Source organism: Epinephelus fuscoguttatus, linkage group LG7 (assembly GCF_011397635.1).
Source record: "Epinephelus fuscoguttatus linkage group LG7, E.fuscoguttatus.final_Chr_v1".
Lineage (NCBI taxonomy): Eukaryota > Metazoa > Chordata > Actinopteri > Perciformes > Serranidae > Epinephelus > Epinephelus fuscoguttatus.
The window spans coordinates 1,386,266-1,410,378 of record NC_064758.1 but is presented as its reverse complement, the minus strand read 5'-3'; the positions used below and the strand labels follow the sequence as shown (position 1 = coordinate 1,410,378).

The window sequence follows — 24,113 nt, the reverse complement described above, 5'->3', positions numbered from 1 at the left end:
AGTTGATATATCGGTATCGGTTATCAGTCAAATGAGTTGTTACATATCAGCATATCGGATATTGGCAAAAATTTCGTATCATGCATCCCTACAATGCATGAGATTGTGGCACTTGGACATTGAATATGGCAGCTCCCATCTGCATTATATAGAGTGCTCAAGGAAGACATTTTTCTGTAGGCCGATGCAGAAGTTAACATCACCCTGGTTCCCTCGTCAAAAGCCTATGGGATTTTCCTAGGGCCCAACCGATTTATGAGTCGATAAATTGTAACTCTGATTAAATCGGCCGGACGATTATAGCCATTAGAGAATAATCAGCAATCGGCTAAAAGTTGGCCGATGCTGATGTTAACACTTATATTTTCATCACTAATAAAATGCAGGGAATATGGTGTTAAAGCTACCTCTGTTAAATTGGCAATAATAAGAAGAACTCTGGTACTGTGAACATACATGTGAATGTCTTAATTCATATAGACTTTGCATGATTATTTTATTTCCCAAAGGTTTACTGCCTTTTTGCACATCATATTTTTGATTTATTTTGTGTTCAAATTGTTCATATGCTGCTTGTTCCACACAATTTCTGATAATAAAAGTATTTGAAAATAGTAAAATGTTCTTCCTTCAATTTAAATCTTTGTAACGAGTGTCTGAACTATATTTAAGCCATCAAAAGCAGGTATTGCGGGGGGGTTTAAGTTGAAAAACATAAAAATTTAGTCAGCCGATATATTGGATTTTGGATTATGCCATAAAATAAGCTCTGTGGCAAACGATTATGATGCTTTGATGTTTTGTTCAGCCAAATAATCTTCACAAATGAACATTTCTTTTTTAATTTTTGAAGCCTAAATGAAATAGCCAGACGTAAAAAGCTAGTGTTAGGCTATAAAACAAACAAAAATAAACTATACCATGGTCATGTCTTTACATCGCCCTCACAGCACAGCTGTAAAACTATGTTTGGTGTGATGATGTTCTATAGTCTCATTTAGCCACTTATCAGCAAACATCTTTCTTAAGACACATAAAGCTTCAAAATTCACAGGGGGTATTTACTGACATATTTTATTTTGAAGAACAAAACATGAAAGTCTCTTCAGCTTGTGTTAACCACATGCCTTACAGGCATCTAACCACAAATCCATTCAAAAAACCCATTCACTTTGAACCATGGGAACCGTGTACCGGTTAAAACAATTCAAGGTTTTAGGACTCATTCCTGGGGCACTCCACTGAGAGGTGTTTCTCATGTTTCACCCATCCCATTTATGAAACATGGCAAAAGGGACCAAGAATTAAAAAAAAAAAAAAAAAAAAAAATCAATATAATGCAGTTGGCCACTACCTTGATAACAGAGATAAAGCTGAATTTAAGAAACATTATGCAAGAATTTGGTACACCACTAGGGCTGTCCCTAGGATGGAGTTGTAGCAGCGGAGGTGAAGCACATGCATGAAAAATAATTTTCACATGCGTGAAACTTTTTTGTATGCTTGCAAAGCACAGCCTGCTGGGATGTTTCTGTGTATCTACTGACACCAGAAGGGCTCTTTAGGACTAAGTACATACAGTACATTTGTGCACAGTAATGAGCAGGTGAAATGTCTGTCTAGCTTACATACGAGGTGTCTCAAGATTTAGGAACATACAATTTTATTGAATATAATAAAAGTATAAGGTCACTTGACAAGCTGCTGTTTTGTGCTATGACCTGTTTAAGTGTTGGAAGTTGTTATTTACATGACAACACCTGAACGCAACACGCTCAGCACAAGTGCCGTGCTGCACTGCTGTGCAAGCAGCTGTTTGTCTGTGCGTAACAGCAGTCTGTTGCTGGTTATTTACACAGTGTCCATAACAATAACTTTGTCAGCTGACAAACTGCACCGGGCTCGGGGTCAGGTTTGGCCAGCGTGCTCACCTGTGTGTGTGGCGGAACTCCGCCGTGCGCAATACAGAGAGCAGAGGAGAATTGTTAACGCGTGACCATGTAGAGACAGAAATGACATGATGACATAACACCATAAATAGTATATTGTTATGTTATTATATGAAGCGTCCGTCGCGCAAAATAATGTAAATGGGGGCTGTGGGCAGGACATTGTTACACAGCTGTGCCTGTGACTTCAGGCAGTGAAACCACTGCATCAGAGCAGAAGAGCACGTTTTAAAATACATTTATTTTATCAATTAGTTATTAACTTTTACTATTTTTAGCAACTTGCCCAATCGGGCAAGTGAGTTGTTAGTTTACATGCCCGACCGTGAGTTTTACTTGCCCCGGGCAATCGGGCAATCCTTATTGTTGAGTCCTGCATGTGATCTGACATTAGATGAGAGAGTCACAAAACTATCATTAAGTTCAAGTGTCTTAGTCTGTGGATAACTATAAAAAAATAATTGGTAACTATTTCTCAATTTATGGGATTTTTGGGGTATGAACAATTCTAAAACAAATTAACTGATTTTGACATTGATTGCCATGGGAACGATTAGAATTTTAAAGCATTCGGGTCAGCTCTAATCAAAAGAAAAGATTAGAATTATACATATACATACAGATGAAGCACTATAAAACAAAACAAAAAGCAGTGCGAAGCTGTAAAGTATTACACTTTGGTGATCCGAACCACTAGCCTAAGTTAAGTTAGCCTACGTCACCTTAGACTCACAAGTCAGTCTTTAGACGCTTTGCTTAACTAAAGACTGATGTCTTTCTCCCTGATTTTGTGTTTAGTTGGGCGGACACAATTTCAGAGTTTAAAAAAACTCCCTACGTTGCAGAACCAATAGTAAATCCGCAGGACGGTCCTTCGGTGGCTCGCTTAAAGTCGCTGTAAGTCCTTCATTTCCACAGTCTTGTGGAAACGGAGTTAAATCTCTCGGCATCCATTTTCAAGCTCTCTGTGTGTTTGTTTCTTTGTGGATGAGAAAAAGGGGGAGCGCACATTTCCAGGAGGGCGTGTCCTTTTCAAAAATGCAAGAGGCGTTGCTTTGTTGCCGGCCGTTTTCTCCGGTGTGTTAAACACACTTTAGAAAGGAGGGTCCCCAGACTATCAGAAGGCGGATATCTCTGATTGTCTGGTGGCGAGACTAACATCACCTATGAATTACAGTGTATGTGTGGAGTCAGGTGACAACAGGTTAGGGTTAGGGAGTAGTTTTGTTTTTTTAAATGCCTGTGTGTCCCTTTGTATCATTCTGTGTCTTCTCTCTCAATTTGTAGGTTTTTGCAGGTCAGTGAACACAGTGCAGACAGAGCTCTTCATGACTTATTTTTTCCCACAGCAGCAGCTTGTGACTCGCAGGGTGGCTAATTGATCTGCTGATCCCTTCACAGCTGATCAGGTAAGATCGACGGATGAGAGGAGCAGCTGCTAAGAGCGAATGCAAACTTTTAGACCCAGCAGAGTGAACGATTATGTTTGATTTTCAATACGCCTGACATTCTGCTGCTCAGTCTCTGCCCAGATTGTGCTCTGTGCCCCGACATTGTGGTGCTATAAAGAATCGGTATATATGTTCCGGAAGCGCTCCTAATGAAAGGTCCAGCTCCAAAAACAGAAAATTTATTTGTGGCAGCAGATGTGTTCATTTTGGCGGGCTGCCACAAATAAATGAATGTGAGGGGAAACCCTGCTTCATAGTGTAGCAACAGACATTCAGGGTGCAGAGTGGGATGACAGACACACCATTCTTTATTAGGGCTGGGTATTGCCACCGATGTCCTGAAACGATTCGATTCAGATTCAAGGGGTCCCGATTCTATCCAATATCGATTCGACAGAAGTACTTGCCCGGCAAGTACTTCTCAAATCTTCTTGCCCCATCTAAATTCTTACCTGCCCTGCCTAAGAGATTCTTTTTCTGGCTGTGTGGTGCATATTTTCGCTCATGACTTATATCTTACGTCAGCAGAGACGCTCAGCCAATGGAGGCAGCAGCACATAAAAAAGCAGCACACTGCAACTGGCCCCTTCGAGGACAGAAACAGGAGAGGAAATACACGATTACAGGCCTGGAGTTAAGATATTTTTAGGGCAAGGCCACTTTGGCCTTTGATAAATACAAATTTATTGGGGCATCACGGCCAAAATGTGGGGCACCAAGGCCAAAACCAATGGCGCAATAACAATATGTGCTAACTACATTGAATGAAGACAAAACAATATATGTGCTGAAAAACAGTACTGAGTTTATTAAAACTGGGTGTGCATGACTGGGGATATATCTCGTTTCTTGTTTGTTTTGATTCATGTCCCTTATTTTTTAAGTCTTTGAAATCTCTTTATTCTTTTGTTATCTCCTAGTTTTCTTTATTGTCCTTACTCAGCACATTACATACATTTGACCTCTGCATTTGACCCATCCTACTGTATACACTGGGAGCAGTGGGCAGCCACAGTGCAGCGTCCGGGGACCAACTCCAGTTTTTTTGCCAATGCCAGTGGTCAGGGTCACTGACAGGAGTATTCACCTAACATAGCCTACATATCTTTAATTATATAATTATTTATATGTCTCCATGGATATTTTTTTACATAAATCCCCATTATTTAATCTGCCTTTAAAAAAATCCTCTTCCTTCATTTAATTTGACAATGTTTACTGTATTGTATTATATGTATTAATTCTCTACAGGATCTTGTATGTTCTTTAATGTGTGTTCAATTTATTAAAAGAAAAAACAAAACAAAAACAAAAACAAAAATGTTTTGGTGAACCCTGCAGCAAAGTGAACCCTCTTCTTCAGAGAGGATCTTTGCCTCCCAGTTTGTTCCTGGCAACAGAGCAGAATGAACCGTCTTTCTTCTCAGAGGATCTTTGTCCCATGAGAGCAGGCAGCTGTTCTGTTAAGGTTTAAAAATGCATAATGTTGCTTTAACACCTCACTGAAAGTTTTAACAAAACAAGGCCAATAGAGGCTTCACAAAAAACAGAATATGTGTCTGAACTGTTGTACTGGATTGCACTAAGATTGTATTGGTGTACCCAATGAAGTGGCCAGGACTGTTTATGGTGAGCTGTACCTGTAAGACAACTATGAGGAATATGGAGAAGGACCATGAAACACTAAATCCATTCCATGTACTTCATCTGCAGTCAGTGTAAAACCAGGTCTCCTTAAGTGTTTTCAAAAATAGACTAAAGGAGATAGAGGAAGGTGCACTGGGTTGTAGATGCTTTGACTAAAGGCCAATTTCCACCAGATGCGTGTTGGTTGCGTCTGCGCTCCGGCACGGCAGCGGAGCCGATAGGATTCCATTCTAGTCAATGTGTGGGTTTCCACCGGCTGCGGCTGTGCTGCGTTCCGGCTCCGTCTCAGCTCCGGCACTCCGGAGCCCTCCGCAACAGATATGCAGGACTTCTATTTTTGCCGGACGCCGGAGCACAACGCAGCTATTCAGCACAGAGCAGATCGTGCGGGGCAGGAAGTCGTGCACAGAAACAAAATAAAACATCCGGTTAATTTTCAAAATAAAGTATATAGTGTTCACGGCGGATCGTATTTCCCTGCACTACACCTTAAAAACTACATAATGGGCAGAGGCAGGCCTGAAGTCAACAGATCAGAGGTTTTCAGACGTCATTTCACCCTGTGAACACTATGGACGAGGAGATATTAATCATGGCAGTGCACCGAGATGTCTTCCGGCGGAGCTGCACCGCACAGCAAACGCAGCCGGTGGGTATTGACGGACGGCGGAGCACGCAGCGGATAACCAGCGCTGCCGTTCCGCAACGGACACGTATCCAGTGGAAATCCGGCGTAAGCTAACTGCCCCTTTGTGATCAAAGATATGGTGACCTGAGTCTTATGCTGGATTCAGACTACATAACATTTTTGTCTGTTCCGATTGCGGAGTCAGAAAAATTTGTTGTGACTTGGCCAACAGACATGACTGACTAAGGGCTGGCCAATGACCAATCACCCTTGGTCGTCGTTCACATGTGTGTGATGTAATCTGATTATTCTTGTCATATTTTTTATTAATTATTACTATTATTTCAGGCACTATGGCTGTTCATGTCCAAGTCAAACTGTTACTGTAGTAATGTAAAAAGCCCCACCAGATGGCAGGAGCTACATTTGAAGTACCGCATGCAAACCATGCAAGCCACTGAATCCTCTACAAGTTCCTGATAATGTTTCACAATAAAAGCCTTTTTAGAAAATGATGGGATTCTCTCAACCAAAATGATAAGGAGCTTTTAATTTTAAATGGATACAGGAAGCATTGAGTTTGATAATTCAGAGGGAATAAAAAAATAACGGCCCGTTTCAAATGTAGTCTGTTTCAAACGAAGCTGGTACCCTCTGCAGTTGTGCTAAGTAAAAGCCCTGCCACTATTTGTGAATTTTATTTCTTCCTATCCTCCATTATGAAGAAATGACATTCTTTGCTAGCTTGATGCTGATGACAGTTCTCACCAGGTTGCTAAAGTAGCTCTGCTGTTCCACACCATCATTTTTCCCTTTGTAGTCTCTCATGGTAACATCCCTAGAGGAAATACCAAAAAGGCTGGGGTGTTGTTGTCATAAAGCAAAGTGTCGACTGTGATGGGAAAAGACATGGGTCGTCTCAAATGTGGCGTCAGTTGTTGTCTACTATGACACACTTCACAAGATAAAACAATGGATTATCGCGTAAGACACTCATTGTGATTCATGATCTGATCCAACACGGTACAACAGTCGCGTCGGGCTATAATCAGGCTGATATTGTGTAGTCTGTACGTGGCATTAGTCGTGGTAAATTCACACTGTTATTTTACATTTTGCAGTCTGCAACAGTTATATATTGTGTGTCTAAAGTCTGTGAAATGTGCTGCTGTCTGTCTTGGCCAGGATACTCTTCTAAAGGAGATTTTTAGTCTCAGTGAGGCTTATTTGTTAAGTAAATTTAAATTCATATAATAAAATAAATAAATAAAATAGGGATATGCTCTCAAAAATACCCAACTTTTTCTTTAACCGACTTTCTGTGAATACCAATCCTTTCCAGCATCTCCAGTTTTTAGGAATTAATGTTATTGGACACTGCTAAGAAACTGAATGTAATTTTCTATCCCAGCTCGTGTTATATGAGTAGAAAGCAAAGCCTTATCCGACCAAAACAGACCCAAATGGCCAATGAAAGCACAGCGTTCTCACTGAGGATACTCACTTATCACTGTGAACAGCCACACCTGACCACGACAATACACAATCGGAAATTCACTTATCCAACATACAACGTTAGCCAACTGTTCGGCTGTCCATGTGCTTATTAAATACGCATTAAATTAAGTTAACTTGCTGTGAAATTAATCCCACCACTTTGCTAGTTTTAAACGTTTGCCTTTTATTTGTTTGCTGTTACACCTCCTTCCTAAATATCCAACTGCTTGTCGTTGATCTTTGGACAGAGTCAAGTTGAATTAACACACGTAAGGACATCTTTTATTTTCCTGCATCATTCTGTGTCAGACTGTTCTCATAATAATACAGCTGAGTTAGCTAGTTGTTAGCTAATAGCTTTGCAAACGATAGCGTGCATTGTAGTCAGCATAACGATCTAATAGCTACCGTTATACGAAGTTAGCCATTATATAAACGTTATGTGTTTAACAAAGTAACGTTTGACTGACTGTATAACGTTAGACGTGTGGCGTTTCTTGACTTCATGTTACTCGATTGCTAAGGTGGAAATTAGCGTAACAGTTAGAGCTAACTCAGCTAGCTTTCTGCATAGCAAACAAAGAGCTTAAAACAAGATAGGTGGATGTTAGCATGCTAGCCAGCGTTAGCATGTTGCATTGCGTAGGTCTTTATGTCAGCGGCCAGAAATACATGCAGCACATGTAAAATGTCATCCAAATACATTTATTCCATAACGTTACATGTGGTCCCTGCTGGCTGGGCTACCACTGTTACTAGCTAACCAAAGTTAGCTGATATCACAACCGAGTAACGTTAACGTTACAGGCATTGGTCGTGAGGAGAATGGACACAACACATCTGGACCCACAACTTCACATCAGTTGATATATAATTTACATGCAACTAGTGAAATGCTCAAAATAGACTGTTTACCATGCGAGCTGCCTCAGCCCAGGTCCGCTCCTTCTTTCTCTTTTGTTTGTCCTTCATTTCCTCGGCGCTGGTGTCTGCGGCTAGCCTGCTGTGTGTCTACAAAGCAACCTTAATACGATGGCGGTTTAGCTGCTTAGCAAAATGGCTAACTACGTACTAGGTTAACTGTGTGGTAGACCCAGAACAAGACGTTCCTTTTAACTCGGGACGATGCTATGGTGTCTGTTCGTCTCTGATAATTTTCGCTACTGTGCCCAGTGCCTTGTCTAAGCTAGCTCAACATACATCGTTTCTCTGTAACACAAAAGCAGCGTGAGTGCAGGGCTGGCTGTGATGCTGCTGCAGGACGAGCCTCTTTGGAATGCAACAACCAGGTCAAAGGTCAACCCCTCTGCAGGAATGCAACAAAACAACGTCCAGCCCTCTGCATGCAAATACTCCATCTGAACAGATGCTGCATACAAATAATCTATACCGGTTTAAACTGAGCCTTCCATCCTCCACCACACAGATATTATATATTAACCACACGAGATAGACTATAACAAAAGAGTCCATCTGTTAGAACACCAACATGTTGTGTAATTCATAATTATGTATAAACGGATACACAGCTAAAGCTGACTGACCACAGGGTCATTTTCTGCTCTGCATTCATATCCTTAACAAAGGGAATCCATCAATAAAGGATAAAGCAAGTTTGTGTGGCTGAACAGCAATTACTGGGTAAGACTGTCAGAAAACCATTCTTCAGCAATTCTGCAATTCTTTATTTATTTAAGACTAATTGATTAATTAACAAATAACTGGTTGATTTCTTGATAATAAAAGTAATTCTTAGTTTCAGCCCTAGAAAGCTGGCTGCCTACCACTACAAAGAAAATCTTTGTTTACAATATGGATTGCACACTGTGATAGCTTAATGATTCAGTAGAGCAGGAAAACATGGATTGTCATTTAAGTAGTTTGCCTGCAGAATATTCTGGTTTTTAGTGATTATGTACTGTCATGTATATAGTATTATCTTTGGTGTGGACCCCAGGAAGAATAGCTGTTGTTTTGGCTGCAGCTAATGGAGTTCCTGACTTATACATTTCCTTCCTTCCTTTATACATCTTTTTAAAATACAGTATTGTCCTGTTTAGAATATTCATTCATTCATTCATTCATCTTCTAACCGCTTCATCCTCTTGAGGGTCGCGGGGGGGCCGGAGCCTATCCCAGCTGACATCGGGCGAGAGGCAGGGTACACCCTGGACAGGTCGCCAGACTATCGCAGGGCTGACACATAGAGACAAACAACCATTCACGCTCACATTCACACCTATGGACAATTTAGAGTTACCAATTAACCTAGTCCCCAGTCTGCATGTCTTTGGACTGTGGGAGGAAGCCGGAGTGCCCGGAGAGAACCCACGCTGACACGGGGAGAACATGCAAACTCCACACAGAAGGGCTCCCACGCCCGGGATCGAACTGGCAACCCTCTTGCTGTGAGGCGAGAGTGCTAATCACCACACCACCATGCCACCCCTCTTTAGAATATAATTTTGCAAAATTATGACTGTGTGAAAAAAGTTTAGCAAATTATGTATATTATCTCCAACCAATTCAGACCTTGATCTGTCTGGGCACTGACCCCTGTGACATTATATATTGGTTGTGTTTAAATAAATATATGCTTCACATAGTTTGACTCAATGCATATGCTTCACTCAACAAACATGTAAGGCATTCTGTCAGACACTTAGGTGTTATGTTTATTTCCAACTTAAATTTTAAATTTCATAGAACACTGGAATATTACCACAATCCTTTTAGTTTTGAGTTTTGGAGATAAGATAAGATATAATTTATTGATCTCCCAGGGGAGAAATTCAAGTATCACAGCAGCATAAGACAAAATCAAAGGACATTAAATAGACTTTATACCCATTCACCCCTGGACCCACCTGACCCTAACCACTCACATGGTGGCCAGGTGGGTCAGTGACTCACATTGTGACCTTAACGACTCTGAAACTAAGAGCTCACGTGACCCCCTATGACTCTGCAAGGGTTCCCACCCACACAGGGTTTATAGCCTGCAACTTAGGTACCAGTCATTTAGAACTGAAGAAGCTTCTTGGATGAGAGGCGAAACATCTTCAAGAAACGCAAGCAAGTCCAGTTGCCTATGATATTAGCACTTACGATTACCATGACCTGGATGACTGAGAATCTTCACCGACAATACATTAAATAGAATAAGATTAAAGAGAAAAAAATAAAATGTAAAAATTAAAAGATAATAATAAATAAATAAATAAATAAATAAAAGATAAAATAAAATTGCTACATCAGATGAATAAAGTGACTAAAAAATGGCAGACAAAGTACTGAATGAAATAAAGTGACAGGTGGCAGATAAAGTGTCATATTGGACAGATGCAAGATAAGTCCGTTCAGAGCTGGATGTTGCTAAGTAAAATCGCTGTTGTACAGTCTGATGGCGGTGGGCACAAACGATCATCTGAATCGTTCAGTTCTGCTCCTGGGTGGGATAATCTGCTGGCTGAATGAGCTGCCCATCAGCCACAGCTCGTCGTGCAGGGGGTGAGAAGAATTGTCCAGGATTGCACAGATTTTGTCCTTCACCCTCCTGTCAGCCACTGTCTCCAGACTGTCAAGGTCCAGTCCCACCACAGAGCGGGCTTTCCTCACAAGCTTGTTGAGCCTGTTGACCTCACCAGTCTTAACTCCACCCCACCAGCACACTACAGCAAAGAAGAGTGCACTGGCAACCATAGACTGATAGAAGGTCTTGAGGAGCCCACTACAGACGCCAAACGATCTGAGTCTGCTCAGGAGGAACATCCTGCTCTGTCCTTTCCTATAGAGGGCGTCTGTGTTGTGAGTCCAGTCCAGTTTATTGTTCATGTGGGCCCCAAGGTACTTGGGGCCCACATGGTCCGCCCTGGATGGTGACTGGGGTCAGAGTAGGTGAGTGTCTCTGGTCTTGTTGATGAGGCCAGCTGCAGATGGAAAGAAACTTAGCGTCACCGGCCTGTAGTCATTGAGAGTGCTGGGACGTCCTTTCTTAGGTACTGGGATGATGGAGGATGTCTTTCATGGGTCAGGCACCTTCTTCAACCGCAAGGAGAGGTTAAAGAGGTGCTAAAAGACTCCAGCAAGCTGCCCAGCACACACCCTGAGGACCCTGGGGCTGATGTTGTCCAGCCCACTGGCTTTATTCTGCCTCAGGGGTGTTGTGTCAGTAGCCCCTTTTACACTGCCAGATTTTCTGCCAGTGTTGGGCCGTTTTGCTGGCAAGCTGCGAGCGTTTAGACAAACAGAGCCGGATTAGTGAGTTGGTCCGAGGTGCCCAATTTTCTGCCTCGCATGGTAGTCATATTGGCGGAACCCTTTTAGTTTAAAAAGACTGAGGCGGCTTTCCGCAACGGGAGGGGCTGTTGAAGATTTGTGGGTGCTGTTGATGACGCCTCACATGGGACCCACTGGCGGTGGATAAACAGGAAATAGCTGATAGCAGGAATTAGCGAGCAGCTAGTAGCAAGAGGGAAATGCAAACCTGACAGACACTGTAAAGATGAGCAACTGGAGAGACAAGGAATTGCGTGCCCTCCTTGCCCTCGCAAACAAAGAGGCCATTAACCGTCAGATGACAGGGAAGGTGAAGAATGGGCTGACTTATGAAAAAATTGCCGAAGGACTGACTAGCCGCGGCTTCCCTCCCACGTCACTGTTTATGTCACGCCCCCCATTGCCCCGAAAGAGGTGCAGTCTGTATAAACACAAGTAGGTAGGAGAGGAGAGGGGGGGCAGTAGAGTGAAGGGGGACAGTAGGTCAAGGGGGGCAGTGGAGTGAGGGGGGCCTGTGGGGTGAAGCTGTCGATGAGCAGGGGGAGGGGGAGGGAGACAGGTCCCTGCTGGGGAGGGGAGCAGAGTCTACAGGCCCTGACACACCAAGCCAATGGTTGGCCGTCGGTGAGCGTCTGTCGCCCTAGTTTTAGCGGTGTGTCCCGCACCGTCAGCACTTCAGCATCGCCGTCAGCAGCTTTTCGGCTGATTGAGCGTGTTGAATCAGTGGCAGAGCTTATCGGTGAGAGAGATCACTCTGATTGGCTGTTCAAGTTTTATTTCCTCTCCGTTTGGATCCAACCAGAGCACCGAGCCCCGGTTTGTTATTCAGGTTAAAGTGGAAGAAGCAGCGGGTTTTTCAGGCAGCTGAGGAAAGTGGAGCCTGCGGAGGAAACACCGGGACCGTCTGGATTCGACAGGATGTACCACTCTCACTCCGCTACTTTGTTTATCTCATACATTCCTCGGACCTCCGGTTTCCCTTTTTGCGTTATTTCCTCTCATGCAGGCACAGAACATGCTATTTGGCCGTCGGATGTAGTCTTTTTAGTGTGTTCAAATGTAACTGACACAGAGTGACGTAAGGCGACGTAGACGATGCAACATCTTGGCCTCAGTCTCCTCTTCAGTTCCTTCTGAACAGCCCTGAGTTCCTCGAGATCCTTGGACATGAACGCCCTCTTCTTCCTGTTAAGAAGGCCTTTAATGTCTTTATTGATCCATGGCTTGTTGTTAGAAAAGCAGCAAACCTTTTTTGTTGGGACAATAATGTCCTCACAGAATGTTATGTAGTCTGTAATGCAGTGAGAGAGACCCTCCATGTCATTGCCGAAGTCTTCTATAAAAAGTCCCCAGTCTGTGACATTAAAACACTCCTGCAGTGCCTCCTCTGTGTCATCAGACCAGACCTTTACAGACCTTGTGCTGGCCACTTGCTGTTCCACCATCGGCCTGTAGGTGGTGTCAAGGAGGATCAGGTTGTCGTCTGAGTTACCAAGTGGAGGGAGAGAAGAATTATATCCTTTTTTCACATTGGCATACAGAAGATCCAGGATTTTATTTCCTCTCATTGCACAGTCCACATATTGTGTGAAATTGGTCAGGACAGGAGAGAGAGAGAGAGACATGATTGAAGTCCCCACTGATCAGGATGAGAGCGCTGGGGTGCTGCATCTGTAGTCCTGCAATCACTGAGTGGATGATGTCACTTGAGCTGGCTGCAACAGCTGATGGGGGAATGTAAACAACCACCATGATGGCGTGTGAAAACTCCCGCGGTAGATAGTACGGCCATAGTCCCACCGCCAGGAGCTCTACATCAGGAGTACACACACAGTCCTTTATGGTTACATGTCCGGGGTTACACCACTTAGTGTTAAAAAAGATAGCAAGCCCCCCTTCCTCTCTTCTTGCAGCTATGCCTCCCCCGGTCCGCGTGGATTAGTGTGAGGCCGGGTAGATTGATAACACTGTCTGGTATTAGGCTTGAGGACATGTCATCACAACACCGCGACCCGCCCCCTTTGGGCCCCCTTCCACCATTTTGAAAGCATACCACCAGAACCGGCTTGTTGTGATTAGAGGTTATTGTGTTCCCAATTCCCACTTGAAGATGGGGAGACACTGCTGTGTAAAAAACTGCTCCAGTGTCAACAGACAGGACACACATATAAAGGACCCCTCACACCTCTCCCACTGCCTGTTTCCCCCATGAAATCAGGGAAGAGATCCGTCCGCAGACAGTCAGACTCCTCAACCCTGAGCACATATGCCCCCCCCCCAGCTGTCATAGTAATGCACTTTATTAGGCTACACGGATGCACTTTATCCTAGAGTATTTATTAAGCCTATTAACTGCACTTTTAAATTTTATTTAATTGTCTTGGAAATAGAAACAAAATTTTGTTTCCTTATGTATGAAAATACGTAAGTGAAATGACAAAGAAATCAATCAATCAATCACGATCACAACAACCTCCTCTATTCACAACACAAACACAACACCACTATTCAGACAACATAGAAGGTAGGCTAGCTCAAACCTAGGTCTGTGTGCACTCTGCACAGTCTCTGTGTTTCTCGTGCTGTGTCAAACGTTATGACATCTTGAAATGGTTGGATTTACTCGATTCCGGATGTTTTCATCTTACTAATGATAGGCTATATAACATGCCCATACTTATTGATTGATTGACACACAGAAGGTGGAGGGTGTAACCTTACCTTTGCAAGCACAAATGTGTTTTCACAGTTTTTACCAAGAATGGTAATAAGCTGAATAATATAGGTAGAATTGCCATCCATCCCCTAGAACAGTATAGTACCACATCTGCATATTAGTGCTATATCTGCATTAAAAAAACACATGTATAATTAATACTTAACTATTTTTCTAACACTTCTTTAGCTGAGTAAATTTGATGCAAAATTATGAAGCATAGTTTTTACACTTTATTAATGATAAATTTTTTGTTTAAAACAGAATAAGCTTTTTCAACTGTGAATCACCCGTGATAGAAGACAATAAGAACTTTGCTGCAGGAGGTGTGACACAGTCCAAAGTATTTCTGATGTGTCTGTTACTGTACCGTTTATTCAGAATATCAATATTTCCAGTAAAAATATGCTTAGAGCTGATAATGTTCATTTTCACAATTCTTTAAAAACTGAAGAGAACCTGTGGGGACAGCATAAAAAATAATAGCATATTCTTTTGGTTTAACTGGTACCTTAAATTTCTGAAGAAATTCTGAATATGACAGCAACATATCATTTTTGTTTACCTGTGGACCCACATACAAAATTCCATTGTCAAACTATGAGCAATAAAACAGTGATTTGTTTTTATATAGAATATGGGGATTGAAATTGTGCTTAAATACTGATAGCCAGGCTACAATGCCATTCCAATGAAAGTTAGCTAATTTAGTTAGGATCCATCAGGGCAAACTTTTTTAAATTATCATTTATTCAACTATACAATGTACAAAACCCCCCAAAACGTATAAACGTACAAAAGCTGAAAAATAAATACTTGTAATTTAAATCTATATATGTTTAGAATTCTTATAATAAATAAGTAAGAATGGACATTAGAAAAAAACAAAACAAAACAAAAAAATAATACCAATAACAGAAGAAAACACACACAGACTGTTCATTTCACATCAGAGGGGTGTCATCAAATATATTTTTTTTTTATAATATTCTAAAATTCTGTTACCTTTTTTATTGTTGCTCCTAAGAGCAAGAGACTCCAGCATGGAGTTAAATTCAATCAAGAAAAGATGGAAAGAGAGTTGTGAACCTAAGGATTTCTGTTAATGAATAAAGAAATAAAGAAATCAACAACATAGGTCAGAGACTTGTTGCTCATATCACCACGGTAACAGATTATATCATTAAGAGTACAACAATGAGTGACATTAGTGATACTGAAAACATGAGAACTTAAATCAAACCAAAATTTCATTGTTATTCTACACTGAAAGAATAAAGGTTTCAATGTTTCATCAGCATGTCTGCAAAAAGAACAAGTGTTAACAACATCCACATATCTGGAAATTATAGATTCCAATAAACTTATTTTACTTTGTTAGGAATACAAAAATGATAAGGTAAAAGCCATGTTTTTTTGCCAGATAATCTCTTCCAAATGTGAGTTCCAGTAAAACTTATACCATTCAAAAACAATGTAAATTGAGCCTCTGGGATGTTTTCCTCTCCAAAACACAAGTGACTTCTTATAAGATGGATTAAAGGAGAAGGAATGGCTTTAATTAAAGAATTGTATTCTTTGTAAGGAACCGAAATGTTGTGTCTAGTTTAAAAAAGCTTGTAGGATAATATGCAGCCACGTTTGTCAAAAAATGACAACATGTTAACAATATTTACTTGGAACCCCTTGGGGAAAAAAAGAAATCTATTCCTTCCATAATAACTTCCAGAAGAGATTGTTGATGAAACTTACATAAGAAACCAGACGTTTATTAGGTGAGTAATTACATGTTAATACGACAGGGAGACCATCAATTTCATAAAAATGCAATGGGGGATGAGGAACCACAAGGAATCTGGGTTTGCTCCGTCTGGACAAACTTAAAAGTTCCCCTGAGCCCGGGGTGTGACGTCACTCTCCCAGAATGCATGGCTTCCAGCGCGGCGCCCAGCAGTCCAGGCCCGGACTCTGACAAATATCTACAAAACTTCTTCCAAAATGTCGATATGGAGACGAAACGGAGGCTGGACGGAGCGCTGGACGGAGGCTCAATCGGTAAGTAGCGATGTTATCGTGTCTGGTGAGCTGAACTTGAGTTAAACCCTGCTCGGTAAAATACAGAGGAGTTAGCTCCCGCAAGACAAACTCCGATACAACTTAGTGAACCGCTCATCTTTTGTTTTTTAAGCAGCATGCTGGGTCGGTTTACTATCTAACTTTGTCCACAGCCAAACTACCGCTAATCAGTGGGCTCCTTCGACATAGAACTAGCTTAATGCAATTCTAGCTTCCATGCTTAAACCTAATTTCTTCTCTACCGCCGAATTTTGTGAGCACAGACAGGCTAGCAGTCAAATTAGCACCGGTCTGGTCATGAACGACCCCGTCCCACCACAGTCGATCGTTAACGTTATCAGTTTAGCTTTTGTCCTTTAAGTCTTACGTTAGCTCTTGTCGGCCTGGGTGGAAGTTTATCCGCGCTCCATTTGGTTTCTGTGGAAGAAGCATTTTCGCAGTTGGTATAACACAGCGGAGCAAGTTTAGGCAGAAATGGTGCGGGGATTAGAGCTTTACTGCAGCTCCATGCTGAGGACCCACAAGATGGCACTACCAGCTCCCATCACCTTACCCTTGATGCAGAGTCGTCTTGGAGTCCTTTTATCAAGGATTCACTGACTGGGCTTTTTGTACAATGACATGGGGAACATTCACTGGTGGCATAAGAGTTTCAACTCTGCCCGAGTCAAAGTGGTGGCACTGCGTTAGATGGGTGGGCCATTTTAAAGCAGATATTACTAAAAATAAATAAATAAATTAAAGTATCATCAACAGCTATAAAAAGTAAAGGCATTCATTCCAAAGCATGGTCCTGTTCACAGCGCTCCATTACTGATGAAAGCTGTGGTCCAGTTCATGGCAGGCAGAAATACTGGACGTACACCCTGGAGTACTTTGAAATAGACAACATGTTAATTTAATGAACTTGGCCTGTATTTTGCCCCTCAAATCAATTGCATTTTCATTAGGGCTTTAAGATATCAGGAAAATATGCTATAAATGATAATGTTGAATATTGTGATGACAGTATGACTCACAATTAATAAGAAACTACTTAAGTATACAGTTTTATTGTCTGTCTGCTTGAGGTTGGCATTGCTAATAAAGACCCCAGACAATTTATGCAGACTAAATTAAAAGAAGGAATGCAGTGATGTTGACAGGCAGGGTCCAAAACTAACTTTTTCACTTACCAGCCAGGCTGGGTGGTATACTGGTCCGTACCGAAAAACGGTATTTATTTTCGTTATGATTTTTTCATATACCGCAATACCGGTGAATAGCCCAAACAACGTCCGGAACGTGCGCGGTGGGAAAGTGTTTCAGCGGGGACCCATTTCACCGCTGCACACCACAGGCGCGCTTGAGCGGCCGAGAGTGAGAACATATAGAAACGTTTAGAGGCGAGAATGGCTGCCGGAGAGAGTCCTGAAAGCAAAGCAACTCTACACGATGACCCAGAAGAACTCATACCAAAAAGAGCAGTGTTTCCCCTATATGCAACTAGTGGCAGCGCACCGACGTTTACAATTCTCCTCTGCTCTCTGTATCGCGCGCACGGCAGAGTTTTGCCCTGATGTGCGCGCGCACACACACACACACACACACACACACAAAGTGCACACACAGGTGAGCACACTAGAGCACGGCTCGAGCCGCATTTTCCTGACCGAAGACGACCCGTCCCGAGTCTGAGACAGTTATAACCGAGCACAGCAGTGATGGAGCGGAGCGTGTGTTGCGTTGAGGCATTGTCAGGTAAATAACAAATTCCGGCACTTGAATAGGCCATAGCACAACACAGCAGCATGTCAAGTTGGCCGAACCTGAGCAAAATACAGTGAAATACTGTGAAACCGATATGATTTTTTCTTAAAACTGTGATATGAACATTTTGTCATACCGCCCAGCCCTAATATGTATTCCCAGCTTTGTTACAAAAATCTTTTTCAATATCTACTGTAAATTTTCTTAAGGCCCCCACAGCTTACTATAAGCGGAGCGGACTCCGCAAGGAATGTCTGCAGTCATTCGGGCTTCCATAGTCGAGGGCACTTCCACATTGTAGATTCCTGTAAAAATGTCCGTGAAAAATCCCTGCGATGTGAAAAATACATGCCGAGCAGTCTTTTGTGTGACACTGGAGTGTGGAGCAGAGTCTGCGTGGTCATAAAATCTGAGCTTTGCGCGCACAGGACTTGCGGGCGTCCACTTTTAGTCCGGGTGGACCTCCGCGGAGACCCGAGTATGTTTGGGTCTTTATTGGCTCCTTTTAGAATTGAGAATCGTTTTTAAAATCAAAATCGTTGCCCTCGGAATTGAATCGAATTGTGAGGTGCCTAGAGATTCCCACCCCTAGTTTACATGTTGCTGATCAGGTGTATTGATAAAATATTGACTTTTTCCTCGAGCAGGTTTTAATGCCCTCACAGTAACAAGCATAGTTGTCACCTCTCTGTCTCCACCGCAGCAACTCTACTCCGTGATTGTGTGTGTGTGTGTGTGTGTGTGTGTGTGTGTGTGTGTGCGCGTGCGCGTGCGTAAAAGTGGCGCAGCAGCCAGGACGCACAGACAGCAGGAGTGGAGGCTGCAACGCGAAAATAAATTGCACCCAAATGTAAAAAAAAGTACAGTTACAGATAAATGAGCCGGTAACATCGGAGCTTCTCAATACTACAGTCATTCATAATTTAGCGCCGCGGCTCGTTTACTACCGGCGAGATTAACGGGGTTAAAGCTTCACGCATCTGTGGGAAAAATATTGAAAGATCGATCTCGGATTCTACGACTTGATATCGGGTCATTCTAGTGAAGATAGATTTGAATCGGATGAATCGATTATTTTAACCCAGCCCTGACCACAAGTAGTCATTTGAGTTGGTCCCTAATAAAATTGGTGGTTTCTAGGTCTGACGCTATATGCGATAAATCGGTTAATTGCATGGTAAATTTAAAGGGGGACGTTAACTTTTCTGGCTGCGATTAATTGCCATATTCATGCCTGTTTGTTTTCCTCGTCTCTCTCCACCAAAGAGACTAGACAACAAGAGCATTCACTGCCGTGCATTGTCTGGCAGCCAGGTGAGTTGGTTCATCAGCGTAATGAACGGAGGGAAAGCTCTTGTTATCGAGTGTCTTTATCTCTGTGGGGGAGGCGGGGCTATGGGCTACACACACACACACACACACACACACACACACACACATACAGTGTGATCTTCGTGAGGGGGAGAGGAGGCGGAGAAAAAAACAGAGTTGAGTGTAAGAGAAAGACAGGGACCTTGTTCCTAAACCAAATGCCACGGCCCCTGTTTAGAAGTATTTTGGATTTAAACCATATGACAGATGTGCAATAGATGTGGTACAGAACAGATGAACATAATAAACTGATAGTAATCCGTATGAGAGAGAGAGAGAGAGAGAACATGAAAAGATGAAAATGGGAAGAGAGGGAGCAGGTAATACATTACCGCAGGATTAGCAGAGAGAGTTGGTGATGAGTTTATGTCCGCTGGATATTTTCATGCAGAAATGTGCATGTGAATATATATAGTCCGTTGTCCATACAGCCACGACATTTTAAAATTGAGAGACTGCAGCATTTAGTCAGCCTCCTGTTGCGGTGGTCCAAAGTGATGCTCTGCATAATCCAAAGCCTCTTTGGGTCAGTGAATGATAATTTCACATTCCCATGTGTCACCATCAGTCTGGCTGGATATATCAGTCCGTATCTGACGTCTGGTCGCCCTCGTAGCATCTCTGTAACTTTAGTGAAAGCAGCCCTCCACTTAACCACTGGGGGAGGAAAGTCTGGGAATAGGTGTATGTTTAGTCCCTGGTATTGCAGCTTCTTTTTCTCCATGGCCCGCCGTAATATTTCCTTGCGAACATGATAGTAATGTAGCCTCAGGATGAAGGGTCGTGGTGGGTCTCCTGGTTGGGGTTTCTGGCGGTTAATCCTGTGTGCTCAGTCTATCAAGGGTTTCTCCTCCAGAGATAGTGTTTCAGCTAGGAGCTGGGAGATGAAGGGCCTGTCCCATTATGCACGCTTGATCACTTACGCACTTGGACACTTGATGTGCGCGTCCATGTGCTTAGTATAAGTGTGCAAGTGTATCCCATTTCTACGCCGACCAAAAGTGCAGTGTGCTTGATTTGTACTTTACCCACACTTACGGTAAGACCACACCTGAGCAATATTGGGTAGTATAAATCCCACAATGCATCACCAGCTGGTGGAGTTCCACCAACAAACTAAAGAAGAAGGAGAAGCTGGTGAAGTCTGCCCACTATAGTTCACTGAGTCTGCCATCATCGGGATTTCGACTGAGATGCCACCGAAGAAATTTCAATGTAAGAAAAATGTTTTATAAATGTAACCTCATATCATAGTCCCGTTCGTATCATAGCGTCATGATGGTACATGTTAGGGAGCTTTGTTAATGTGTCTGTGGTGAGGAAATTCACATCAAGCTTTGACCTGGAATTATCAACTAGCAACAGAATTGATCAGAAATGGGGACCACGGAACAAACGTTCCAATTCATTAAGTTAAGAATGGAAAACGATTACCTCTTTACCGGGGCTAAAAATACTGCAGCTGATGGATACAGGTGAGGTAGTTTGCGCCGTCATTTCTTTTGATTGATGTCTTTATTTTGAACATGACAAACATTACAAAACAGTAGTTAACTTATTTAATCCTACCCCCTTTATTCACTAATTAATAATCTCTAACTTTTCTTTAGATATCCAACGTAGTGTTATATATGCCAGTGTATTAATAGACTTCCTTAAATGCATGTAATGGAAATATTAAATGAGCGGGTATTCTTTACCGTTACTGCCATGAGAGTGATGTGGTCAGGAATGATGCTCTTGCATTAGCCATCTTTGAAGAAGGAACAGAAACTGTTTCCTGTTTAGACCATATGTGTACTGAAATAAGTGAAAAAATAAGTGGAAAAAACCCCCAACTAAATAAATAAATAACGGTCAAAATAATAATAATGGCCTTGATGTCAACATTTTATCCCATAATTATATTTTAAACCCACCGTGCGCCACCTCTTACCACAGTGTTTTAATCTCATGAATTTGATGTTTATGTAGCTTTTACGATGTGGTGCAGAACAGACAGAAGAGTATGAGCTGAGATACTTCATGTGGAGAGGGTCATATGCGTGAGTTTCATTAATGCGTGAGAATTGGCAGCTCTGATATAAGCTAGCTTGTAAGATAAATAGTGATTTTTTTATATTGTTATTATTTTATTTATTGTCACTGATTTATGAGCAAAGATTCTAAATGGGAAACTATTTCAGTTCTTTTCCAGAGACAGCTATACTGCTACGGTAATTATTAATGTGTAGGCTGTGTGTGTATGTGCGAGTGTGTTAAGCTTACCGCATGTATTAACATGACATCTCGGTTGTCAGAATGGGCATTTTGCTCTCTTTGCCTACGTCTGTGCCTTAGCATCTGGTGGGTCCTCCAAAGGATCTGGCCAAGCAGAGTGCCAAACAATGCCAGCACAATCAGCTGCATTTTTGCAGAGAATAACATCCAATGCGCAATGTAAGGGGTGTTGTCAAGTCTGTCCCAATTTTTTTTAAACATCCCCGCGTACTTGGCCACTTAATACGTGCTTGAACAGACAAATTTACGTTCCGCGTGGCAAAACATCATCAAAGTGTGTGCATAACCAAGTGCACTCAGCCAAGTGTGGAAAAATGGGACAGCCCCGAAGTTTCTGGCCCGAGGTCCTTCTTTCCCCTCCGGTATTCCCACGATCCTGATATTATTACGGCGTGAGTGCACTTCGAGATCCTTGCATTTTTCACCCAGCTGTTTTACCTCTGTTGTCAGGCGGTCCACTTTGGTCTGAAGTGTAGAAAGGATGTCAGAGTGGTCTGAAGTGCATTTCTCAAGTTCTCTCAGGGCGGCTTCATGCACAGCTGATTCACTTTTCAGTTCTGAGATTGACTTCTGAATACTTTGGTTCAGGGATAAGGTCTCCCCCCTAATGGTAGCTGACACTTCTGTGATGCGGTTTTCTGTGGTGGCACACACGTCTGATTTGATAAAATTTAACTCTGCGCTTAAAGTAGCAATAGCCACTAGCACCATCTTGTTCGATGGCTCGTCCTTGATTTGGTCATCCGGGGCTTCAGGGTCAGGTGAGTCTGAGGCCTCCGGGCCTACTCCGGCATCTCAGCCCTCCTGTGTTTTGGCTTCACCATCGTGAAAAGTCGAGCAAATGCAGATGTTCCTCGGGTCGCGGAAGTGTTTATGCTCTTCCGAGAGTGTGTAAAGTTAAATATTTGTATATTTTTTTGTAACATTTTAATCTGAATGATGACGAGCTGTCTGTGGGTGCGTCTTACTCCTACATCGCTCACTAGCGCCTCCTGTAATCTAAATATATATTAGGTCTTACAGCTGTGTTTGAGGGCAGATAAGTACTATCTGAGGAAAAGAGGTCATGAATTTTGCCTCTAATAGTTAGAATTTTGTCATTAAAAAAGCTCATAAAATCATTACTGCTAAGGGCTAAAGGAATACAAGGCTCAATAGAGCTTTGACTCTCAGTCAGCCTGGCTACAGTGCTGAAAAGAAATCTGGGGTTGTTCTTATTTTCTTCTATTAATGCTGAGTAATAGTTTGCTCTGGCATTGCGGAGGCCCCTCTTACACGTTTTGAGACTGTCTGCCCAGACTAAACGAGATTCTTCCAGTTTGATTAATCGCCAGTTCCTTTGAAATTTTCACAATATTTGTTTTAACTTACGGGTTTGAGAGTTATACCAAGGAGTGAACTTTCTTTGCTTTGTTAACTTCTTTTTAAGAGGTGTCGAGTGGTGTTTGCAGCGAGCCTACAGCGCTGTCGACAAGATGACCGATTCGGGAGAGTTTAAAGTCGGTACGGGAAACCTCTGTTACTGAAGGACATGGTATTAAATTTACCTGTGGATATTCTCATTTATCCAGGTCATAGTTATCTCAAGGCAATTGAATCAAATGCAACTGGACTTAGTTTTGTCGGTTGACAGAAAGTTGGACTTGCCCAACTTCACGCTCAGCGTCGTGATGACGCAGACCTCCTGTCAGTTTCTGTAGGCTGAAACCATTTCCCTCAGTGGAAATGAAGCTTGTATTTACTTGTATTTCACAGATAAGAGACAATAAATTGTGAAGACAGTAAAGCCTCCACAAAAATAGCATTTTAAGTCTTGTGTGTGATCTTTTCTTCAGGAATTTACACTTATGGATTTATTTTGGCTTCATATGAGCAGAGGAAATCTCTGCTCGTGGCTAGGCTAATATATACAATATAAAATGCCATAGGCCGGCGCTAATAACGTTAGCATGTTGTATTTGCTTGGAAAATCGTGTTTAGTATAAGACAGTTGTTTTGTCGGTGAATGTTGTGAGTTGTAATGGAGCCACATTATGTACCATTACCTTTGTAACATGTTGCTGTTGTCCCTGGTTTTATATAAGAAGAGGAAAAGATCGCTATACGCTAGGCTAATTTATACAATGTAAAATGCCTTAGACTTGTGCTAATAACGTTAGCATGTTGTATTGGTGGGGGAAATGTGTCCAGATAAAGTGTTTGTCCGTTCTGCGATTTATAGTGAAGCCAGTTTACATACTTGTGTTGTCTCCATTAAGCCATATGTGTGTTTTGAATCAACTATATAAATAAAGTTTGATTTGAACTAAACTTAACAGCACGTTTTGGAGGTGTAAGTGCAGAGTGACACAGACACACCACCGCAGAAGTAAGAATAACATGCAGATTTTTTATTTTTCCCCACGACTAATCGATTAGTTGAAGATTATGTGCGACTTTAGTCAACAAAGATTTTCATTGGTTGACTACAG

General features: G+C 42.2%; 2 protein-coding genes across 5 annotated transcripts in view; one reads left to right on the top strand and one right to left on the bottom strand.

Annotated features, from left to right (window-relative positions):
• The window catches only part of asxl1 (ASXL transcriptional regulator 1), a 69,418-nt gene extending 60,890 nt beyond the window's left edge, over positions 1-8,528 (bottom strand). The window contains exon 1 of the mRNA XM_049581630.1: positions 8,088-8,528. Within this exon, the coding sequence (XP_049437587.1) occupies positions 8,088-8,144 (57 nt within the window). The 5' untranslated portion in view covers positions 8,145-8,528. The remainder of the gene's footprint in view (positions 1-8,087) is intronic.
• A 7,210-nt stretch (positions 8,529-15,738) lies between these two features.
• The window catches only part of LOC125892004 (zinc finger protein PLAGL2-like), a 93,665-nt gene continuing 85,290 nt past the window's right edge, over positions 15,739-24,113 (top strand). For 3 of the 4 annotated variants that reach the window (XM_049581702.1, XM_049581703.1, XM_049581704.1), the window contains exon 1: positions 15,739-16,221. The gene's annotated coding sequence lies outside the window, so the exon portion shown is untranslated. The remainder of the gene's footprint in view (positions 16,222-24,113) is intronic. The other variant, XR_007449673.1, reaches the window with a different exon arrangement.